At 44.2% G+C, this 25,488-nt stretch overlaps 1 protein-coding gene across 3 annotated transcripts in view; it reads right to left on the bottom strand.

Annotated features, from left to right (window-relative positions):
* arhgap39 (Rho GTPase activating protein 39) overlaps positions 1–25,488 on the bottom strand; it is a 549,348-nt gene that overhangs the window by 349,028 nt on the left and 174,832 nt on the right. For all 3 annotated transcript variants that reach the window (XM_085987363.1, XM_085987364.1, XM_085987365.1), the window contains exons 2-3: positions 22,878–22,925; positions 13,804–14,232 (exon numbers count right to left, since the gene is read on the bottom strand). In XM_085987363.1, the coding sequence (XP_085843489.1) occupies positions 13,804–14,232; positions 22,878–22,925 (477 nt within the window). The remainder of the gene's footprint in view (positions 1–13,803; positions 14,233–22,877; positions 22,926–25,488) is intronic.

Genomic DNA, 25,488 nt, shown 5'->3' with positions numbered 1-25,488 from the left:
AAAGGCACAGCCGTGGAAACATCCCACAGCACACAGTGTGATCAGGAAATGGGGAGGAAAACAGAGTGGTGAATCACACACACACATTTTTACAAAAAAAAATCTGATGCCAGAATAAGCGTGCAATGATTTTTTTGAAATGAAAACGTACAGCAGTTCAGCCAGCATCCAGTAGACGGACGGTAAGTGACTGTGTTGGGAGGGGCCCCGTCTGTGAGAGATTTAATGCAAGAGTTTCTTTTTATTAGCTCTCAAGCTTGTAATTTCGATGCTCTGAAGAGCGCCCACAAATCACTTTGGAATCTGCTTCTTGGCACAGTCTGCTCATCTACTCCATCTTAAGAGACACTGTATTTGGATCCAGTGATCAGACTGGCAGCCGACAGGCACAAAGGCGTTGTTCTGCTCCCTAAGAAATTTTATTTTATGAAGCTAGGGGCAGCCATGTTCTAAAACATAAATCCATTTCAAATTTTAAACCCCAGTGCCGTCTTATTGCATGAGAAGTGCTGTACCCACCAAAGATGAATACATCTGATGGTGCAATGTGTGTTCTTGAATGTCAGGCAGGGGAGTGGGGTTGAAGGAGGGGATTACGAGCTGATTAATGTGCTGGGTCTGCATTTACTAATTATGGACATTTACAGAGCTGGTCAGAAACACACGACGGAAGATGTTCACTGCCCCAGCACATCAGTCACCAATCTATTACTGAACATGATGTTAGTATGGATGCATATAGCTGGCAATGAATGATATAACGTACCAGGCAGTCTGCCCCTCTACCTGTAGTTTAGATCAGTTTAGGTTTGACAATTCGGGTAGGATTTTTTAAAATTAAATAATAAACTGGTTAAAAAAAAAAACTTCAATAAAATAAGATTACCACAAAAATACCCAGCATCTACACAGAGAATTCACTAAAAGTTAGCATTTCATTAGAAACAGGTTCTCCAACTAAATATTAAAATTAGAGATCATACACCAAACCATAAGCACTTCATCAGAAGTTGGCCTCAAGATTGGCCCCATATTTAAAACAAGCTATTCCAGTTCATTTGGTCTCCAAGAATTTTTCTTCGAGAGGGAGGAGAAAACAACACTGCCAAAACATCGACGGATAATAGCTCACCCCATCACTCCACAGGACAGCATGATAGCCCGTAGTAAAAACCAGGGTGAACCTGGCCCGGAAATTCACTGGAACGTCATGGGGGGGGAAGCACAGCCAGAACACTTCACACCACAACAGTGGCTCTAGTCTACTCCGCTGCAGAATCCTGCTCTGCCTCATGGTCCTGCAGCCGCCACACAAAGATCGTGGACGTGCAGCTAAACGCTGCCATGAGGACGGGGTCAAGGATACGGTAGCATAGTGGTAATGTTACTGGGCTAGTAATCCAGAGGCCTGCACTAATGATCCAGAGACGTGAATTCAAATCCCACCACGGCAGCTGGGGAATTTAAATTCAATTAAATAAATCTGGAATAGAAAGCTAGTATCAGTAATGGTGACCATGAAACTATCGGATTGTTGTAAAATCCCATCTGGTTCACTAATGTCCTTTAGGGAAGGAAATCTGCTGTCCTTACCCAGTCTGGCCTATATGTGACTCCAGACCCACAGCAATGTGGTGGACTCTTAACTGCCCTCAGTTGTAACAAACTGCAGCAATTCAAGAAGGCAGCTCACCACCACCTTCTTGAGGGCAATTAGGGATGGGCAATAAATGCCGGCCTTGCCAGCGACGCCCACGTCCCATGAACGAATTTTTTTAAATGCTCAAGTCCACTCCAACTGAACGGCTCCCAGTGCTTTGCCCCATCTGTCATTCGCTGTGATGCCACCGTGCTCCACGAGATGGAAAAAATCATGAGCAACACCGACCTTCCCAATCATGAAGATTCGAGAAACCCACCACAAAAGTGCTTAAAAATCGCACTGGCCATTCTGGGAAACAGCAGCCAATATTCACGCAGCTGTTATCGTCCCCCTATCCAGATGGACGGAATCGTGGGATGCGTGCAACATAAAGAACCAACACCTCATCACTGACTCAACAGCAGAGGTCCCTGGCTTTGACCTCCCTCGAAGACAGTGGACGGCGCTCAACCCAATCCGCCCAGGGCACAGGCGAGGCGGCCACCCACTCCGCAAGTGGAAGGTGAGGGACGACCCGAAGTGGGACCCTGGCCACGAGTCCCCCGACCATGGAGCACATCACGTCAACCTGCCCAATAAGATCTGTCAAGGGAGGCACCTCATTTCTCCACTCAGCATCTCGGGAGATGCTAGACATCCCATTATAAGCTTTTCCCGTCATACGACACAATAACTACAGTCCGTACTATAACCCTTTCAAAACATCATCCTGCAGTCTCCAAGGGAACAGTAGCATGCTGGAGGCTGTGAAAACCACACGTTAGGCAAGAGTGCGAATTCCCACACATTGTCAGTCACACCACAGGACTTCACTAACCTGTTGCTAAATGTACTGCTCTCTCCAGCTCAATTGTGTTTCCAAACAGAAGTGAAGTTTTTAGATAAATATAAAAGGGTCCTACCCAGCAAGGCCACAGAGATTGCAGCCACCCAAAAAATGCAATTATTCAAGATGTCATACAAATCATTCCTCATTTTTGGTTCCTTCTTGTAAGGCAGAGATGGTGGCGAGTCAGCACCCACCGCACCAGATAGCAACGTATTCCAGAGGCTCACTTCTCTCTGGGAAAAGAACCACCGGACATCCACTCTATTCCTACTCTTACATAGTCCCCTGGCAATGTTCCCTTTAAGTTGCGCGGCCGCACAGCGCTCTACAGTTCCCGCGCAGCCGGTGAGCCGGGTTTTAAGTAGAAAAAAACGCTCATGAGCGGAATTAAAAGGGGGCGGGGAGACCAAACAAATTAGAGGGAACATTGTCCCCTGGTCATTCTCAATCTGTCAAACTGGAATAATCTATCACTAGGGATGCTATCCAACCCCTTAATTATTTTATAGAACGGTATCAGGTCGCCTGATCAGGAATAAACAGGTCATTTTCGGGTTGGCAGGCTGTAACTAGTGGGGTACCGCAAGGATCAGTGCTTGGGCCTCAGCTGTTCACAATCTACATCAATGATTTGGATGAGGGGGATCGAGTGTAATGTGTCAAAGTTTGTTGACGATACAAGTTTAGGTGGGAAAGTAAGCTGTGAGGAGGACGCAAGGAGGCTGCAAAGGATATAGACAGGTTAAATGAGTGGGCAAGAACATGGCAAATGGAATATAATGTGGAGAAATGTGGTTATCCCCTTTGATAGGGAAAATAGAAAAGCAGAGTATTTTTTAAATGGTGAGAGACTGAGAAATGTTGGTGTTCAGAGGGACCTGGGTGTCCTTGTATACGAATCACTGAAAGTTAACATGCAGGTACAGCAAGCAACTAGGAAAGCAAATGGTATGTTGGCCTTTATTACAAGAGGATTTGAGTTCAAGAGTAAAGATGTCTTGCTGCAATTATATAGGGCCATGGCGAGACCACACCTGGAGTATTGTGTACACCTTGCCATAGAGGGAGTACAACAAAGATTCACCAGACTGGTTCCTGGGATATGGGGGACTGTCCTATGAGGAGAGATCAAGTAGACTAGGCCTATATTCCCTAGAGTTTAGAAGAATGAGAGGTGATCTCATTGAAACATATAAAATTCTTAAAGGGCTCAACAGGGTAGATGCTGGGAGAGTTTCTCCTGGCTGGGGAGTCTAGAACCAGGGGTCACAATCTCAGAATAGGGAATTGGCCATTTAGGACTGAGATGAGGAGCAATTTCTTCACTCAGTGGAATTCTCTACCCAGAGAGCTGTGGATGCTCAGTCGTTGAGTATATTCAAGACAGCGATCGATAGATTTTTTTATACAGTACTAGGGGAAATCGAGGGATACGGGGATAGTGCAGGAATGTGGAGTTTAGAAGTGGCGGAGTAGGCTCTAAGGGCCGAATGGCCTACTCCTGCTCCCATTTCTTATGTTCACCTCTAAGTCTACACTGCTCGAGCATGACATCAGAATTTCCAGCACAGAAACAGGCCATTTGGCCCAACTGGTCCATGCCAGTGTTGTGCTCCACACAAGCCTCCCCCCACCCCGCTTCATCGAATCCTGTTTGCATAATCCATCGATACCTTTCACCCTCGTGTTTATCTAGCTTCCCCTTAAAGGCATCCATGTTATTCACCTCAACCACCCCATGTGGTAGCAAGTTTCATATTCTAACCACTCTCTGACTGAAGATGTTTCTCTTGAATTCTCTATTGGGTAATTAGTGACAATCTTATATTTCTGACCCCTAGTTTTGGACTCCCCTCTAGTGGAAACATTTTCTCCATGTTTACTCGATCAAACCTCTTCACAATCTTAAAAACCTCTATTGGGTCCCCCCTCAGGAGAAAAAAGCCCCAGGCTGTTCAGTCTTTCCCGACAGTTATAACCGGTCAGTTCTGGTGTCATCCTTGTAAATCTTTTTTGCGTAATACTCCAAGTGGTCTACCCAAGGTTCTATACAAGTTTAACATAACTGCCCTGCTTTTCAATTCTGTCCCTCTACAAATGAACCCGCGTGCTTTGTGTACATTTTTTATAGCCTGGTTAATTTGCGTTGCTACTTTGAATGATTTGTGACTGTGTACCCCTTTGCTCCTCTACTCCATTTAGATTCTTATTTTCAAGGAGTATGTGGCCTCCTTATTCTTCCTACCAAATGCAGCACCTTGCACTTATCGATATGGAAATTAATTTGCCATTTACACTCCCATTCTTCGGATATTTTGTCGCAGTCTTCCACAGTATTGACTATAAACCTGCCCCCCCCAATTTGGTGTCTTCCGCAAATTTTGAAATTGTACTTCCGATTCCCGAGTCTAAATCATTTATGTAAATTGTGAACAACAGTGATCCCAGCACCGATCCTTGTGGAACACCGCCAGTCTGAGTAACCACCGTTAACCCCTACTCGCTCTCTTCTGTTTTGTTGCCAGCTTACTATCCATTCTGCTGCTTGTCCCGACTCTCTGAAAAAGGCCTTTAGAAAATCCAAATATATTACATCTATTGCACTACTGTTACTCCTTCAAATAATTCAGTAAGATTTGTCAAGCATGACCATCCCTTTTGAAATCCGTGCTGACTATTCTTTATTTTATTTTATTACAGTTTTGGTTTCTGTTACATCTTTGAGTAAAGATTCCACTATCTTTCCTGCCACTGACCTTAAGGTAACGGGTCTATAGTTCCCTAAAGTAAATAGATCAAGCTCCTTAAGTAGCAAAAGTTCCTTAAGCTAGGAATCATTCTTGTAGCTCTCCTCAATCCCTTTTACAAGGCGACTACATCGCCCACCATGTGGGGGGACCAAAACTGGACTCAGTACTCCAGATGTGGTCTGACCAGCAACCTGTATAGTGATAAAATGGTGCCCTTGGATTCATACTGGCTGATTCTATTAATACTACCCAATGCCCGGTTTCTTTTAGCTATAGCTTCTCTACATTGGTCATGAATCTTCAGTGATGTGTACATCAACATTGAGATCTATTTCTCGCTCAACATCTTTGAGCATTGTTCTCTGCAAATGATGCATGTATTGGGTGTTGGCCATGTGGTTATGTTACTGGACTAGCAATCCAGAGTACAAATCCCACCATGCCGAGTTGGGCAAACTGAATCAGTAAATCTGATATTTTTGGGCTGGCACCAGATAAATTAACCAGGAAAGCTGCCGGATTGTCGTAAAAACCCACGTGGTTCGTCGATGTCCTTCAAGGAATGGAAGCTGCCACTCCTACCTGATCTGGTCCACTCATGACTCCAGTCGCACACTATATAGTGGACTGTTAATGCCCTCAGGGGTGAGCAATAAACACGGCCTTGTCGGCATCACCCACATCCAGATGAAAATATATTTTTTTTAAAAAGAGGAAGAGGAAAATAGAAAGGAAAGCACACCACTTGGAGCTGGGCCGGCAGAGCCCTGGGAACAGTTTGCTCACACAACAGCATGTGGGGATGTAAAAACACAGGATCAGAAGGAGGCCATTCAGCCCCTCAAGCCTGTTCTGTCATCCAATTAGATCATGGCTGACCGGTACCTTAGCTTCATCTCTACCCACCTTGATTCCATATTCCTTAATACCCTTACCCAACAAAAATCTATCAATCTCAGTTTTGAAATTTTCCATTGACCTGCAGGTTCAACAGCTTTTCATGGGGGGGGTTTTCCAGATTTCCACTACCCTTTGTGTGAAAAAGTGCTTCCCGACTGTCTTGTTTGACACACTTTTTATAAAACTAATAAATTGCAGGACAACGGAGTATTACAGTTTAACTCTTTAATTAAGCATTAGGTCTGTGATCTTACTCATAGCAGTCCCGTGGGGAAAAGCATGGCATTAGGACCCCTAGCCTGGGTCTTCAAAAAAATAGTCCTTACAGATGCCTGCGGGCCAATGATAATTCAATATGCAAATGTTACACCGACATCACCCCTGAACTTAAAAACACCTTACAAAAACATTGAATGAATGAAGAATATAAATAAGTAAATCGGACAGCAGATTTGAGGGTTAATTCAATCTTGGGGTTTCTTTAATATCTATAAGCCGAGAGACTAAAGCTTGAGCACTCTATAAAATGTTAGCAGAACCCCCCCAACCCGAGACTGAATCACAGCCTGAAACCAACCGTTTGTTACCGGATAAATTATTCTTTAGAATTAACGAGCACTTTAAGATTACTTGTAATGCCTTCACAATATTTCTACCAGTGCTGCCACATAGGAAATTTATTTATATATTTTTTAAAATTATAAACGAGCAGTTACATTAAAACTAGACTGGCTCTTCAGCTCTGCTTCGAGTCCCATCAATGTAGAAAATGTGACGTCAGAGGTCCAATTACTGAGATTACTCGAGGGCACAATAAAACATACTTCGATCGATCCGGTTCAGATTCGCGGTCCGTACAAACAAGTGTTAGTAAATTAAAAAGAAAAAAAACTTGGTTTCTCATTCTGTGAAATAAAATAGAAAATAAACAAAACTGTAAAAATATTGGATTGCCCTCTGTGGCAAGGAGTTCTGTCAAACTACAGGTGAACTTTTATTGGCCTCTGCGATGTGCACTCAGAGATTAGATCTAGTGCACCAATATCTCTAATGGAGTAAGTACAGAGCATCACAACGCTATTAGAAAAGCAATTCTCAATTTTAAAAACATTGATTTACTCAACGTTTCAGAAGGTGCTGCAATAGTTTTTACTTCGAAAAATAATGAATTTTCCAAGGATTGGGAGGGGGGGGTGGCGGGAGAGGGGGGCAGGAGAGAAGCATCTGATGAAATTCAGGCTCTTCCCCATCTCTGTGCAGGTTTCACCACTTGTACCGCTGACCATTCAGCAGGAGCCAAGTCGCAAACCAGCATTGCCTGAAAAGTCCCCAGATATGAAGCAGCTCACACAGCGCCTTTCACAACCTCAGAACGCCCCAAAGCGCTTTACAACCAATGAAGTATTGTTGAAGTGTCGTCACTGTTGTAACAGGAGAATGGTAAATCCTCACAAAAACACTGAAGGGTGGACTCACGAAACATTAACAGCTTTTCATATTCCCCAGATACTCGCATTGGGCACGGTACACATAATGGGTGCAATATGACTGCATAAATGGTAAACCTTGTTGCTTTTTTGCAAGGTGACGTTATTTTCAGAGGACTGTTGTGTTGAATGATAAATGCTCGAGTAAGGACAAGGAGCAAGAAGCAACAACCTACTGCAAGGTGAACCCTGTGTTGCCTTATTATCAATTAGCCTGACTGCGAGAGGTTTGAAGCTGCACAGTCTTAGGAGGAATAGACAGAGAAACTGTGTCAAGTCAGCTACAAGCCGATCTTTCCTGCAGCAAACCACTTCGCTTCCAACCTACCTGTCCCTAGAAATAAAATTCACCGAGCACCTTCACTGCAGGGACAGTGGGACCACTGAAATACAACCAGCACAGCTTGCCATTTTAATTTGATTTTTTACTTTCTTTCCCTCTCTTCGAACACCGTCACCCTCGACATTTTTACCCAATGACCCAAGATGGGAATGTAGCTTGGGCCACGATCTCAACAGCCAGCATGGGATGATACTTTGGTGAGAGAGAGAGAAAGAGAGAGAGAGAGAGAGAGAGAGAGAGAGAGAGAAGTCACAATCTGGCACACAAACGCCCCCCATCCTCAGCAGAATCCTCTATATTCACCAATGTTTGGAATGGAATGGGAGCGGTAATCAATTCTTCGCCCTCCCACTCACTTAAATGTTCTGGCCTTCAGTTTCGTTTTTAAAAAAATGTTATGATGCCATTTTGCAGAGGACCATCTCTGAAAGAGCTGCGCCTTTCAGCTCTGCAGTTACCTCCTACTAAGGTACTCTTAGAAACGTCAAAGACTTGAGCATTATTTCTGAAATGTAAAAACACCAATCGTGTAATATTTCTCAACAACAATTTACATTTATATAGCGCATTTAACGTGGCAAAATGTCCCAAGACGCTTAACAAGAGCGATATCAATAAAACCATTTTTGACATCGAGCCACAGAAGGAGATATTCGGACAGCTGAGCAAAAGCTTGGTCAAAGAGGTAGGTTTTAAGGAGCATCTTAAAAGAGGAGAGAGGTGTAGAGAGGCAGAGAGGTTTAGGGAGGGGATTCTCAGGGGGAAATAAACCTCCACCTCCCCTTAGGAAAATGGTACAGCCAATGATTGTAGGGTTTAACAGGGAGGTCAGGCAAGAGTGAAAAATCTGCTCTACAAGCCTGGACAACTGAAGAGTTCTTCCTGCCGACAATTTGGTTCCACTACTACATCACACTACTACTTCATGCAATTTAAGGTCCCCTTCCTCCAACCTCAACACACTGCACCAGTCCTACAAGAGTTGGGAACCAAAATAAACCCAGTCTTCTGCAAACTCTGCTTTAACTTGTTCCTGGGAGCAGCTTTGGTGGTTTTTCCTTGCATTTTCCACCCCGATGGATAAAGTGCCTGGTCTCAGCTTTGTGCCTGCCCAGGGACATAACTGAGATTGGGAATTTACTATTGGAGAAATCATGGACCCAATCCCAAATAATACCAGCAGGAGATTCAGGAGGCAATTCAGTAACAGTGCGTTTGCCCATCAGTAAAATACAACAGAAAATGCTGCAAACACTCAGGTCAGGCAGCATCCGTGGAAAGAGAAAACCAGAGTTAAACAGATTTATATAGGGCCCGGGTGAGACCACACCTGGAGTATTGTGTACAGTTCTGGTCTCCTTCCCGAAGAAAGGATATACTTGCCATAGAGGGAGTGCAACGAAGGTTCACCAGACTGGTTCCTGGGATGGGGGGATTGTCCTATGAGGAGAGATTGAGTAGACTAGGCCTATTTCTCTAGAGTTTAGAAGAATGAGAGGTGATCTCATTGAAACATACAAAATTCTTAAGGGGCTTGACAGGGTAGATGCAAGGAGGATGTTTCCCTTGGCTGGTGAGTCTAGAACCAGGGGTCACAGCCTCAGAATATATAGAAGATAGGAGCAGGAGTAGGCCATTCGGCCCCTCGAGCCTGCTCCGCCATTTAATGAGATCATGGCTGATCATCCAAATTCAGTACCCTGTCCCTGCTTTCTCCCCATATCCCTTGATCCCTTTAGCCTTAAGAAATATATCTAACTCCTTCTTGAATATATTTAATGAATTGGCCTCAACTGCCTTCTGTGGTAGAGAATTCCACAGGTTCACCACTCTCTGGGTGAAAAAATTTCTCCTCATCTCTGTCCTAAATGGCTTACCCCATATCCTTAGACTGACCCCTGGTTCTGGACTCCCCTGCCATCCTTCCTGCATCTAGTCTGTCTAGTCCTGTTAGAATTTTATAAGTTTCAATGAGATCCCCTATCATTCTTCTAAACTCTAGCGAATATAAGCCCAATCGACCCAATCTCTCCTCATACGTCATTCCTGCCATCCCAGGTATCAGTCTGGTGAATCTTCGCTGCACTCCCTCCATGGCAAGAACATCCTTCCTCGGATAAGGCGACCAAAACTGCACACAATACTCAAGGTGTGGTCTCACCAAGGCCCTGTACAACTGCAGCAAGACATCCTTGCTCCTGTACTCGAATCCTCTCGCTATGAAGGCCAACATACCATTTGCCTTCTTAACCGCCTGCAGCACCTGCATGCTTACCTTCAGCGACTGGTGCACAAGGACACCCAGGTCTCGTTGCACTTCCCCATTTCCCAATCTATTGCCGTTCAGATAATAATCCACCTTCCTGTTTTTACCACCAAAGTGGATAACCTCGCATTTATTCACATTATACTGCATCCACCATGCATCTGCCCAATCACCAAACCTGTCCAAATCATACTGGAGTTTCTCGGCATCCTCCTCACAGCACACACGCCCACCCAGCTTTGTGTCGTCTGCAAACTTGGAGATATTACATCTAGTTCCCTCGTCTAGATCATGAATATATATTGTGAATAGCTGGGGTCCTAGGACCGATCCTTCGGTACCCCACTAGTCACTGCCTGCCACTTGGAAAAAGACCCGTTTATTCCAACTCTTTGCTTCCTGTCTACCAACCAGTTCTCTAGCCAAGTCAGTACCTTACCCCCAATCCAATGTGCTTTAACTTTGCACGCTAATCTCTTATGCGGGACCTTATCGAAAGCCTTCTGAAAGTCCAAATACACCACAACCACTGGTTCTTCCTTATCTATTCTACCAGTTACATCCTCAAAAAATTCCAGTAGATTAGTCAAGCATGATTTACCTTTTATAAATCCATGTTGACTATGTCCGATCCTGTCACTGCATTCCAAGTGCTCTGCTATTACATCTTTTATAATGGACTCTAGCATTTTCCCCACTACCGATGTCAGGCTTACCGGTCTATAATTCCCCATTTTCTCTCTACCACCTTTTTTACATAGTGGGGTTACAGTAGCTACCCTCCAATCCATGGGAACTGTTCCAGAGTCTATCGAATTTTGGAAGATGACCAGCAATGCATCTACTATTTCTAGGGTCACTTCCTTAAGTACCCTAGGATGTAGATTATCAGGACCTGGGGATTTATCGGCCTTCAATCCCGTCAATATCCCTAACACCATTTCCCTACAAATACTGATTTAATTCAGTTCCTCCCTCTCATTAGACCCTATGTTCCCTGACAACTCTGGGAGGTTATTTGTGTCCTCCTTTGTGAAGACAGAACCAAAGTATGTATTTAATTGGTCCGCCATTTCTTTGTTCCCCATTATAAATTCCCCTGATTCTGACTGCAAGGGACCTATGCTTGACTTCACCAATCTTTTTCTCTTCACATATCCATAGAAGCTTTTACAGTCAGTTTTTATGTTCCCTGCAAGCTTACTCTCATAATCTATTTTCCCCCTCTTAATTAATCCCTTTATCCTCCTTTGCTGAATCCTAAACTGCTCCCAATCCTCAGGTTTGCTGCTTTTTCTGGCCAATTTATATGTCCTCTCCTTGGATCTTATGCTATCCTAATTTCCCTTGTTAGCCACGGTTGAGTCACCTTTTTTGTTTTATTTTTATGCCAAACAGGGATGAACAAATTCTGTAGTTCATCCATGCGATATTTAAATGTTTTCCATTGCCTATTCACCGTCAACCCTTTAAGTAACATTCCCCAATCCATCCTAGCCAACTCACGCCTCATACCATCGTAGTTTCCTTTATTTAAATTCAGGGCCCTAGTCTCGGAGTCAACTACTTCACTCTCCATCTTAATGAAGAATTCTATCATATTATGATTGCTCCTCCCCAAGGGGCCTCACACAAGATTGCTAATTAATCCTGTCTCATTACATAATACCCAGTCTAAGATGGCCTGAGCTCAAGTTGGTTCCTCGACATATTGGTCCAGGAAACCATCCCGTATACACTCTAGGAATTCTTCCTCCACAGTATTGTTACTAATTTGGTTAGCCCAATCTATATGTAGATTAAAGTCACTCATGATAACTGCTGTGCCATTATTGCACGCGTCTCTAATTTCCCGTTTAATGCCATCCCCAACCTCAGCATTACTGATTGGGGGTCTGTATACAACTCCCACTAACGTTTTCTGCCCCTTGGTATTTCTCAGCTCTACCCATACAGATTCCACATCATCAGAGCCAATATCCTTCCTTACTATTGTGTTAATCTCCTCTTTAACCAGCAATGCTACCCCACCTCCTTTTCCTTTTTGCCTGTCCTTCCTGAATATTGAATACCCCTGGATGTTGAATTCCCAGCCTTGGTCACCCTGGAGCCATGACTCCGTAATCCCAATTATATCATATCCGTTTACATCTATTTGCGTAGCTAATTCATCCACCTTATTACAAATTTGAGGACTGAGATGAGGAGAAATTTCTTCACTCAAAGGGTGGTGAATCTTTGGAATTCTCTACCCCAGAGGGCTGTGGAGGCTCAGTCTTCGAATATATTCAAGATAGAGATCGATAGATTTTTGAATATTAAGGGAATCAAAAGATATGGGGATAGCGCAGGAAAGTGGAGAGGAGGTCGAAGATCAGCCATGACCTTATCGAATGGCGGAGCAGGCTCGAAGGGCCAAATGGCCTACTCCTGCTCCTATTTCTTATGTTCTTAACGTTTCAGGTCTGTTACCCTTCATCAGAACTGGAAAAAGTTTGAAAAAATACAAGTCTTGAAACCAGTTTGTAGTCAAACCAACTCCATGGCTCGCAACTCTTCTCCCCTTCCTTGTAGCTCAGAGTTCAAGACAGTACTGCAAGCAGGTAGACGGATCAAGCTTTCCAAGATTATGGAGGGAACTGACAACATTGATTTGTGTACTGTGGAAAGAGATTCGAATACCAGGGCACACAGGTTAAAAATGAGAAAGTTCAAAATTAGAAGGGAAGTGTGGAAGAAGTTTTTTTTTTTTACCCAAAGAGTAACAGATGTGGAATAAGTTTCGAGAAAAGGGCACTGGTGTACAGTGCAAATGAGTTCAAGAGGTAATTATATGCTATTTTAAAGAGAGAGAGAGAAAAAATGAAGAAACAGAAAGAGAGAGGGAGTATAGAGCGATATAATGAGAAAATGGGCATGATCTCGGAGAAAATGACTGGTTGGGCATTCATGAACTTTTCTAATTCCCATTCTTTTGTTCTTAACACATCAAATTCTCATCCACAGTTGTGGAGAGATTACTCCACAAAGAAAATAAATCTATTCAATGGCTGGCTAAATTGATCCTCGTGGAGCACTTATTTGACCATATTGTCACTTTGAAGTTCAGGGATCAATGATCTATATTTGGAACTGTACGAGTTGCCAGTGCTGCTTTGTGAGCTGTATCTCAAAACACTGCATCACTCCCAGTGGTGAAGTGTCACCTTCCTTGTCACGTTCACAGCCAAATGGTGCCATCACCTTTGATTCGGTCTTGTGCGTGTATTAATTCAAATGCACAGCTAGCAATTAGCTCCTGAACAGAGTCGTTTAAGGATTCATTAGGCCAGAGGAAGGCTGTGAAAACCAGCATTAACTCTCCATCCAGTCTAACAAATGATACCTCTGTCAACAATTGTCTATCACCTAGTTATGCCATCCAATAGCCCACCAGAAACCAACACCTCGTCCACCAGATGGCGGATATGATTTCAGTGATGGGGGGGGGGGGGAGGAACAAGCGAGAACAAACACATGACACGCACACATACTAAGGAGGGCATGCAGCAGCTCTAAACCGTACCTCTCTGGTTCCTCTTTTCCAATAATCTGCTGGGCTTGTTTTGGTCGTGCTTGTTCTTGTGTCCTGTCGGCTTCTAGTTCCTGTTCTAGGGAAGAACTGGTGCTCCCTTCTCTGCTGATATTACTACTCCGCCCCGGGCTGTTGTCCGCCGAAGCGCGGCTCGGCGAGTCGGTGTTCTGTTTTAACGTCTGCAATTTGGCCAGTGGGATGATGTCACAGTTCTGAGGCCGATGCCAGACTGTCCGCTGTGTTGTGGCATTGTAATAATAAAACCGAGAGGTGTTGGGATCGAAGAGCTCCCACCACTGATTTTCATTGGTGCGCTTTATCCGGACTCCAGAAGGCGGATCCCAGACACATTCTCCAGTGATAAGGTTAGCGTACATACGTTCCCGAGTTCGAGGCTCAATGATCTCCACCCATTCCAACCTTGAAAAAGATAAATTAAAAGGCTTATAAAAGTATGTGTATATACACACAGACGCACACACACACCAGCTCTTTAAAAAGAGAGTATTCCTGGCAGTTTCACAATTTCAGCACTTTTGTCAATAAACAGTTCCCTATAAGGTAGAACTGAGACATTTAAACCCTTTTTACTTTGTGCGGTGCACCAGGTGTAGATGACTCAAGAGTGGGTACTGCCACTACACAGACCCTGAATGATCACACGAGACGGCCACTGAATGACCAGATAGCAACTTGCAATCACTTCCACCAACAGGAGACAAGAGGAATGATTACAAGCTGCTGACAGATCACAAGACCATTTCCAAGTGAAGGAATTCAGATAAAACAGATCTTTATGAATCCTAGAAATTTACAGCACAGAAACAGGCCCATCAACTCTGTACTGATGGGTTTTCTCTAGGAGCCACTTAAATCTAATCCAACTCTCTTGTATGCTCTCTATAGCCTTCAGTATTCCCCTTAATCAAGTAACTATCTAGTTCTCTTCAAACACTTGATGGATTCTGCTAATTTAATTAATTAGGCAAGGTAGCAGAGGCAGGGACTTCGGTTTTTGAAGGTGGGCAGGGCTGTGTTCTCTGGAACCCCCGTCAATCTTCAAGCCCAATGGCAGTGAGGCTTACCACAATGTGCCGGACACAAACAAGGGAAGAGGAGCGACAGCACTCTTAATCTGCTTCAGTAATACTACATGGACAATCATGGTTTGTGGAAGCGATTACAGGAAATGTTTCTTTGAAGGGTTCAAATAACGGTGGCATAGTGGTTAGCACTGTTGTCTCACAGCGCCAGGGACCCGGGTTCGAATCTGGCCTCGGGTGACTGTGTGTGGAGTTTGCACATTCTCCCCGTGTTTGCGTGGGTTTTCTCCGGGTGCTCCGGTTTCCTCCCACAGTCCAAAGATGTGCGGGTTAGGTTGATTGGCTATGATAAATTGACCCTTAGTGTTAGGGGGATTAAATACGTGGGGTTACGGGGATAGGGTGGGATATGTGTTGGTGCAGGGGTTACAGGGATCGGGTGGGATATGTGTCGGTGCAGGCTCGATGGGCCGAAATGGCCTCTATCTGCACTGTGGGGTTTCTGTGATTTCTGTGAATGTAAAACCAAGTCAAACTCAAGAAAGATAGTTATGAGAGGAGATGAAATACTGGGACTATTTCTTGTGGAGCACAGAAGGCTCATTGGAGTCTTTTAAAAGAGAGGTTTTTAAAATTATGAAGAATCTTGATTCGGCACACAGGGAAAGATTATTTCCTCTTGTTGGGAAGTTAATGATGTGGGGAGATCTATTTAAAATTAAATCACTAAATGAAGGAAGAGACACCCTCAGCTGTACTGGCAAGATGTGGCGCTTTCTTTTTGTTCAGTTACGTAGATCCCCCCCCATCTCCAATAAAGAGACGACAAGCAGTGTTCAGAGTACGTGCTTTACTGTGCAGGATGGCATGTGTTTGGACATCATGTTAAGAGCGCAGACTCAAGAGGGCTGATTTCTCGAATGAGCAATTTCCAACATAGTGCCTCGCTGGCTGGGAGTGCATATTGTGATGTCACTGGTGCATTCCCCGTGTTTTTCCAACCATCCATTTTAACAGATGGAAAATCATGGGGTGTGCGCCTGGAGTCTCCCGATACACTCTCCCAACGGGTGAAGTGCTGTGCCTGGCGCACACATTTGGAAAATCAGCCCCACAGTGCCGTGCAGCTGCAGGACATGAAGTTCATCTGCAACTCTCTTACACACCCTGCCACCCATTTCGATGTTACACCCGGCTGTCAGGGAAGCTATTCAATAGAAGGCGCTTCACAGGAATGTTGTCAAACAAAATTGGACATCGAGCCACATAAGGAGATATTAGGACAGTTGGTCAAAGAGGTAGGTTTTAAAGAGTGTCTTAAAGGAAGGGGGGAGCAGTAGAGAAGCGGAGAGGTATAGGGAGGGAAGTCCAGAGCTTAGTGTCTCGGCAGCTAAAGGCACGGCCACCAATGGTGGTGCGATAGAAATCAAGGATGTTCAAGAGGCCAGAATTGAATTTAAAGAAAGAAATGAATAGGACAGTCTCCATTTGGCTGAAAAGCTCCAAGAAATTTGTATGTAGAACATTCAGCATCGACACACTTCTAAAAGGCAGAATACAGACTAACTTACAGTGGGGCACCGTTTAACCAAACATCACTTATCTGAACCAGCTGGGCCCCCCCAGAATGCCCTGTGTGAATAATTATTTCCTCACACTGTCTGGGGTTTCTATGCTGAATCAGTATAGCTTGATACAGCGCAATGCTGCAAGACACATGCGATCAGCTATCCAAATTATTCACTTATCCCCACAAGGGCGATTGTACAGCACAAAAGGGTGCAGTCACTGTGCCTGAAGACAGCCGTTATGTAGCAGATTAACACACTGCCGGTTCACTTCAACAACGTGTTGAAAGTCAGCTGTTCACATACGTCAAAAAAGTGGTAGGCCTCCCCAATAGCAATTCTCTCCATTGAATTTATTTTTGATTTCATCTTGTAGATCCCATCACAAAGGGGAAAAAATGAAAACGTCCCTCATTATTTCAAAGGGTAGAAGAAGTGTATAAAGAAACACTTTACTGCAATCCCAGGATTTAAAGACACGATATCTACAACTAATGCTGGGGCCTCAATTCCAATCATATATTATATCGAATTTTACAGCACAGAAACAGGCCATTCGGCCCAACTGGTCCATGCCGGTGTTTATGCTCCACACGAGTCTCCTTCCACCCCTCTTCATCTCACCGTATCCTTCGATTCCCTTCTTCAGATACTTATCTATTCTCACCACTCTGATAAAAGAAGTTTCTCCTGAATTCCCTATTGGATTTATTAGTGACTATCTTGTATGCATGGCCCCTAGTTTTAGTCTCCCCTGCTAGTGGGGACATCTTCTTTACGTCTACCCTATCGAAACCCTTCATACATCAGGTCACCGCTCAGTCTTCTCTTTTCTAGAGAAAATAGCTGCAGCCTGTTCAATCTTCTTTGCATTGTACTGTGGAGGGTGGGCTAGATTGGTATCCCAGTATATTCCCTAGCTTTGTTTCATAGCCGGGTGAGAGGAAAGAACAGGCAACACAGTGAGTGTGTGTGTGTCCGTGTGTGTGGTTGGGGGGGGGGGGGGGGGGGGGGGCGGGGAGAGAGAGAGAGAGAGAGAAAGAGAGCAGGTGTGGTGCTGGGCAGCCAGCTGAAATCAAAGATGAAACAACAGTCTCAAAAAAATCTACTGTATTGAAGTAATATATAATGGTGCTTGTGGGGCCAGTTTGGTTGAGTCTAATTTAAGGTGATTTATAATACATTGTGGCTCACGGCATTGTTATCTGAACAAAGTACATCATTTAAACACTTGTACTTTTGAAATCCTCTCGTCTTTTTCCAGACAAGACGGCTTGAGCAGCAGGTTGGCATACATTACCCATCAGTGAAGCATATTAATAAGTAAAACACAAACTACTAAAAATGGTAGGTAGAGGAATGATTAGCCCAGATCAATCACAAGCCTGATTGTGTATAAGAATATATAGAATTGTACAGCACAGAGGGAGGTCATTCGGCTCATTGTGCCTATGCCGGCTCTTTGAAAGAGCTATCCAATTAATCCCACTTCTTCCCCACAGCTCTATAATTTTACCTTTTCAAGTATATATCCAATCCCCTTTTGAAAGTTCTACAGCCCTTTCACGCAGTGCATTTCAGATCAAAACGCGCTGCGTAAAAAAAATTCTCATCTCCCTTGGTACTTTTGCCAATTATCTTAATTTTGTTTCCTCTGGTTACTGACCCTCCTGCCCGTAGGAAGTGTCTCCTTGTTTACTCTATCAAAACCCCTAATAACTTTGAACACCTATTAAATCTCCCCTTAATCTTCTCTGCTCTAAGTTTTTTTTTAAAAAGAGGAAATATGAAACAGAAAACATTCTGCCATAGATCATTTTCAGCCATCATGAATTCGGCTTCTATTTCATCTAATGGGGGAAAGCTCTGCATAAAGGAAAATCAAAGCTTATCAAGTGAAATTCCCCTAAATATCCACCTGTGCTTACATACCAATCCTACTCTAATGGACTACTATCTAGTCAGAGGTGACCTCTGATTTTCCATCCCTCTCGTGCGTGGGGCATGTCCAACAGCCACTTAGCATCTTGCCCACCTCCCTCCAAGCCCCAGTAGCACAGTGAGCCATACCCAACCACAATGTTGCAGCACCAGTGTTCTTACCACTGCATAGCAATACATTTGACAATCTCAGTTACTGTTGTATCATATAGGGCTTCATGCTATTTTTCCGACCAGCGTAATTCATAAATTTGGAGAACGAATGGCATCTACTGCACTGAGATCTTTTAATAATAGGGTTTCATTTTATAATACGACATTCACGAGTCTGTGTCCTGTCGCATGTGAGCACAGTGACTTTCCCGCAGAGAGCACCAGTGATGCTGTGGGCAGAAGTATGGGGACCTGCAGCTCTCGAGGTTATTAAGCCCCATCCAGTGGTAGAAGTGTGTAGCTGTAAGTACGATCATATATCAGAGGGGCAACACCTAAATAAAGAGAGCACAACATACTCTGCGAATCTATTATAGACTGTCACCCACAGTTTTCAACTAACTGAAAACACAGTTTCAGAAATTCAGTTTTGATCTCGATCATAAAATGACCTCATCACTCAGTGATTATCATAGAATCACTGAGGTTTACAGCACAGAGTGAGACCATTTGGTCCAGTGTGTCTGTGCCGGATGATGATCCAGACCGGCAATACCTTCATTCCCCACTAAAGAACAAACTTGCATTTATATAGCGCCCATCACAAAATCTCAGGATGGCCCAGTCAATAAAGTATTCACTGTTGTAATGTCGGAAAACACCCCTGCCAATTTGTTTGTTTTTCTTTAGTGATGTTGGTTGAAGGATAAATATTGGCCAGGACACCGGGGAGAACTCCCCTGTTCTTCTTGGAACAGTGCCAAACCAGGTAAAAGTCATTCAGCCTCCAAAATGAAGCAACCTATTTATTAAGTCCTAGCTATTGGCAACACAGTAATACAGGAGTTATAGGTTGTTCCTGCACATGTGCCTTTTCCTCACATGTGCTGGCAAATCAAACATTAGTTTGGCCATTTTGAGGGGGTAGGGGAGAGCGACTCCATTGGCTTAGGTCTCCCCACACAGAAGACAAACAGTGGAACATTTAAATCAGAGGGGCGAGTGACTCTCACCTGAAACCCAATCATCTTCTCATCGGGTTATGAGGGAATGGCACACAGATAACCACACAAAGGAGGAAGAGCATAAAGATTTTTTTTTATAAACAGTGAGAGGCACACCAGGTTCTTCTGCATTGCCATAATTAAATGGAGACCTCTCATAACAACAATGCTAATTAATTCAGAATCAGTCTTCCCAGTAACATGGAACTGCTGCTAGGATTAAACAGCTAGATCACTACAGTGCACAAGTAAAGACTTATCTCTGAAACAAAAAAATATATTGGCATTATCAACAGCATCAAATAATTTGGAGAGCAATTTTTGAATCAAAGAAGGAACATTAGGTTGTCTCCTCTAATAGATCAGTGAGGGTATCAAGTACGTAAATAAGCAATACAGGCCAGGCGGGCTCTGGGTTTGATCTCGGTCTATGCCTTGTTAGCTGATTTCAGCTGGGGCAGCAACAGGAATGCTGCAATTTGCCTCAGTGCTCCGGGTTCGGGAAAGTATTATTAACCAGGGTTCCCGTTCTGATCATAATCCAGCGACCCATGCTGGAAGTGTAATTGTGCCGATGTCAGGAGCAGGGTTTGCCTTCGACTGTCAAACAGCCTCCTGCCATTCACTGCCAAGGTTCACCCCTGAATAATAGCCACAGGTGAGGTCCCAGAGGACACCTGGCACCCATGTTAAACAAAAGGAGTCAACATCTTCAGGAGAAAAAGGGAAGGGAGAACATTCGTGACAAATTAAAATAAACAGCAGCATCTTCAATTAGACATTGATACCCACGATTTTCTACACAGTAAGTTTTAATCCCAGCTTGGATTGCATTTTCCAGAGACAAGCAACTTCCCCAATCCCTACAGGGAGGGAAAAGGACAAACCAAGGGGTTAAGTCAACCCTTGGTCATTCTTGCGCAGCTTCCAGTAGCAATGGTACAACAGGGGGCTGCCTCAGTGGGGAGGAGAATGGTGTGTAAAGAGGGAAACAAATGAGAAAACAATCGTACAGCTGCAGGAAAATTAACAGTTTAGGAACAGGAGAAGGCCATTCAGCCCCTCGAGCCTGTTCCAATTAGATCATGGCTGATTTGATCTCAACTCCATTTACCCACCTTAGCTCCATACCCCTTGATATTCTTACCAAAATATCTATCAATATAGGAACATAGCTTGTAACATTTATGTTGAGAATGTCCTTAAATTTTATTTGAATACCAGTCACTTAACTCATGACAAAATCCCTCTCGTCAGAAACACTTAAAGATTAGATGACAGCAACCTGGGACTAGATTCGACAGTTTTGAACAGGTGCGGCGCTGGTTTAAAGTTGACGAAGTGACGGTCAGCTGCACTGGGGTGGAAAATATTAAGCAGCTAACAAACAGCATGGTTTTAGCAGGAGTGCTGTCTTCGGCAGAGCCTGAATGAAGGGAGCTGCTCAGGAAATGCAGCTGCAGGAACGGAGACCAGATATTTCAGCTAGCATATCTTGCATTTTTTTTTCCTTCACAAGCTGGAGTGTGACTTTTTTTGGGGGGGCAGAAAGCTAAACTCCAAACGCAATTCACAACAGAGTGTTTAATATAGTGAAATTTGCTGGCGGTGGAGGGAAGTAGCAGATTTGTTGCCTTTCAAATCATACAGTCTATATATTTTTAATATCAATTTATGGGGAAGTGGCTGGCAATTCTAAATTCTATTGCTGCCTGTTGCGAAGCGTCCAGCTGTCTGTCTCCCAGCTGATTCGTTTCTGCTTGGTTGAAGACGATACACAGTGTTGTCTGGTATGCAAAATGTCACTTCAAAGGCATTTTTCCTTTGCAATTAATTGTAAAGCAAGTGGAAACTACTCAACACAGACCACTTGCTTTGTCCTGGAATCAATCAATTTAAAGCAAAGGGCTTAAGTCACATGTTTCAACGGGCTTCAGTCTGGTATTTGGTTGTAATTCAGGAATAATTCAATGAGCTTTGTTCAACTATGGAAGACACCTGTTGGTTCCCTGTATCCCAGTTTTGAACTTCACAAAAAGGTACAAAGGATAGATCACAAGATGATTACCCATGAGGTAGGCCATTCGGTCCATCTCAGTTCATCTACCCAGGAATATCCTAATGTCCACCCCATTGCAGCATCTAATTCATTCTTCTAACGACTAGAGTTTTTTCCACTAGGATCTATTCAATGTGTTGGTCAATCATTCTGGGAAGAACGTCCTGACTTCAGTCCTAAATTTACCTTTTACTAGTTTAAAACCTGTGTCCACGTGTCTTGCTCTCAATTCAATGCAAGGTCATTTTCTAAATTTACCTTTCCATATCATTTCCAATCTCGTGTGCCTCTCCGATCACCTATCCCAGGCAGCATGCTGCCAGCTCCTCCTCTACTGGTTCCCATGTAGAGTTGGGATACAAGAATGACTCTTTGCCTGTTAGACAAAGCCTCGCAAACAAGTTTCATATCACAGAATGGTCAAAGTTCATATTACCTAGTAAGTTAGTGCAGTGTCACAGCCATTATTTTTGTACCCAGAGGTGTAGTTACACATTCTGAATCAAAAGATCCTGCAGTATTGATTTCCCACTACTGTCTAAATTTACTTGTGACAAACCTGATCCTTAGCTAATATCCTCCCAAAAATCAGAATCATAACTAGGTTTATTATTTCACTACCCAAACAGTAGAACACAAGAGGGTTTGTCAATTAAGTGAACTAATTACAGTATAAAGGGTTTCTGTTTGACCCTTGGGCAGTGCTACATTACAAGATATTGCATGTATAAAGTCACATAGGACCATAGGAACAGAAGGTCATTCAGCCCCTTGAGCCTGCTCCGCCATTCAATTAGACCATGGCTGATCTGCACCTCAACCCAATTTACCCGCCTTTGCTCCATATCGCTTGATACCCTTACCCAAGCTGAGGTGGCTGGGTTATTTAACCGCAGCCTGGCACTCAGCTATGACCAGTCACAGGTAATAACGTTCACTGTCGTTACGGTAGCCGGCTTCAAAGCCTGACCTGACTCCAGCCTATGGATGCTGTGGCTAATGGCAGCACTCCAGCCAAAGTCAGCTAACACGCACAGAGCCACTATCAAACTCGGACATTCCTAATCTGTACAGCTCACCATCAGACTCGACAATTTAATAACCTACTAATCCAATGAGGTAAACCCAATCACTGCAAGCTTAAACCAAGCTATAATCCACAGTTGATTCCTGGAGGGGACAAAACATGCTTGCTATACATTACAAAGTGGGAAATTCAGTCATGGAATTTTACTGACATCACAAAACAAAATTGATAAAGAAATAGCCTGAATTTTCCTTGCCATTTTCTTCTTACCATGTGGTAGCGCTTTCCGTCTCAGTTTCAAGTTGCATGTCGTAAGACCTGAAAGAACATTGATTTCATAAACTTAGCAAGTGTACTGTTACCATGTTATTTTTCCAACAACATATTACAATTATCCCTTTCATCGAAGAAAAACATCTGTTTAAAAAAAGTTTTGAATAAAAGTTCCCCTCCAAATAGCATACCATATACGGCCATTCCTTGATCTTTGCTGGGTCAATAACCTGGAATTCCCTACCTAACACCATCGTGGGGGCAGCATCACCACATGGACTGCAGCCATTCCAGGAGAAGGCCTGATATGCCTATCAATTAGTCCAATAAAAGGCGACGAGTTAAGAACGTAACTGAAGGTTTTTATTGGCTAAATAACAGAGCCCACCCTCGTGGGTGATCCGATCCAACAGGGAGGAATACTAGCCAGTCAGCTACCTTTATACCTGGGCAGGTAATGGGCGGAGTCGGAGGTGGTCAGCCCAGGTATAACAGTGCGACAAGAGGCGACCTCGTGTAGTGATGTGACAGTGAGAACAATATACAGTGATAACTATAACAGTGGTTTACCACATTCACCCCTTGTTTAGATTAGAGTCCGGCGGGGTGAAGTGTATTACCAGCTCTGGTATGTCAGTCTGTCCGGAGGCTTCGTTAGCCTCTCCGATCGTCGCAGCGGCGGTGTTACATTATCCGGTGTTAAAGCTGGTGTCTGCGTAGTCGGCAAAGGCTCGTGGGGTTCCGGCATGCCGTCTACCTCGGCTGGACTCGGGGGGTTGGGAGGGGGGGGTGAGGGTGCGAGGTCTCGTAAGGAGACAGTGTCCTCCCGTCCGTCTGGGTAAGCCACATAGGCGTACTGGGGGTTGGCGTGCAGGAGGTTCACCTTCTCGACCAGGGGGTCCGTTTTATGGGCCCTCACGTGCTTTCGCAGCAAGACGGGTCCCGGAGAGGTCAGCCAGGTTGGTAGGGTGGTTCCCGTAGTCGACTTCCTGGGGAAGACAAACATTCGAGCATGGGGGGTGGTGTTAATGGCAGTGCAAAGTAGTGACCGGATGGAGTGCAGTGCAATCGGGAGGACCTCTTGCCAGCGGGAGGTTGGGAGGCCCTTAGACTTTAAGGCTAAGAGGGTGGCCTTCCATACCGTCGCGTTCTCTCTTTCCACCTGGCCGTTCCCTCGGGGGTTGTAGCTGGTGGTCCTGCTTGCTGCAATACCCCTCTCCAATAGGAACTGACGGAGTTCCTCGCTCATGAAGGAGGCGCCCCGGTCACTATGTATATAGTTCGGGAACCCGAACAAGGCGAAGAGTTTGTTCAGGCATTTAATGACCGTGTTACTGGTCATGTCTGGGCAGGGGAAGGCAAAGGGGAAACGGGAGTACTCATCAACGATGTTGAGGAAGTACACATTACGGTCGGATGACGGTAGGGGCCCCTTGAAGTCGATGCTCAGACGCTCGAAGGGGCGGGTGGCCTTGATCAGGCTTGCTCTGTCCGGCTTATAGAAGTGCGGTTTGCACTCCGCCCATTACCTGCCCAGGTATAAAGGTAGCTGACTGGCTAGTATTCCTCCCTGTTGGATCGGATCACCCACGAGGGTGGGCTCTGTTATTTAGCCAATAAAAACCTTCAGTTACGTTCTTAACTCGTCGCCTTTTATTGGACTAATTGATAGGCATATCAATTTTATTGGCTAAATAACAGAGCCCACCCTCGTGGGTGATCCGATCCAACAGGGAGGAATACTAGCCAGTCAGCTACCTTTATACCTGGGCAGGTAATGGGCGGAGTCGGAGGTGGTCAGCCCAGGTATAACAGTGCGACAAGAGGCGACCTCGTGTAGTGATGTGACAGTGAGAACAGTGAGAACAATATACAGTGATAACTATAACAGTGGTTTACCACAAGGCCCACCGCCACCGCCACCGCAGGGCAACTAGTAACGGGCAATAAATGCGGCCTTGCCAACATCACCCACGGCACAGGAACAATTTTTATTTTATAAAGTTATTTCCGTTCGTTACCCCATTCAGATGGTCATGTTAGCAGGCCATATTAGATTTAGTAATGAGCCGGATTTAGTTAACAGCCCAATGGTGCATGAACATTTATCCAATACTGATCATAATAGGATCGAGTTCAACCTAGTATTTGAAAGGGAGAAACGTGAAACAGCTACTAAGAGTCTAGATTTGGTTAAGGCTGACTTCAATGGGATGAGACAGAGGCAGTCCACAGTAAACTGGATAAATCTGTAAATGGGTAAAATGACAGATGATCAGCGGGAGGTGTTCAAAAAAGAATTTAATGTGACACAGAACCAGTTTATACCCCCGAGGGGCAAGAGTTCTAGTGGCCAAAAAAAAAAGCAGCCATGGATGACGAAAGAGGTAAGGGACAACATAAAACAAAGAAAAAGCATACAAGAATGCAAAAACTAGCACAGATCCTGGCGAATGGGAAAGATACAAAGAACAACAAAAGGAGACAAAACAGGCAATAAGAGCTACAAAAAGGGAGTATGAAAAGAAATTTGCAAGGGATATTAAAATCAACACAAAATGTTCACAATTATATTAGGAAAAAAAGAGGGTGGTCAGGAGCAATGTGG

This window comes from Somniosus microcephalus, chromosome 5, assembly GCF_052327205.1.
Source record: "Somniosus microcephalus isolate GS21.2 chromosome 5, FLI_Smic_1.0, whole genome shotgun sequence".
Lineage (NCBI taxonomy): Eukaryota > Metazoa > Chordata > Chondrichthyes > Squaliformes > Somniosidae > Somniosus > Somniosus microcephalus.
This window is presented reverse-complemented; position numbering and strand designations above follow the sequence as displayed.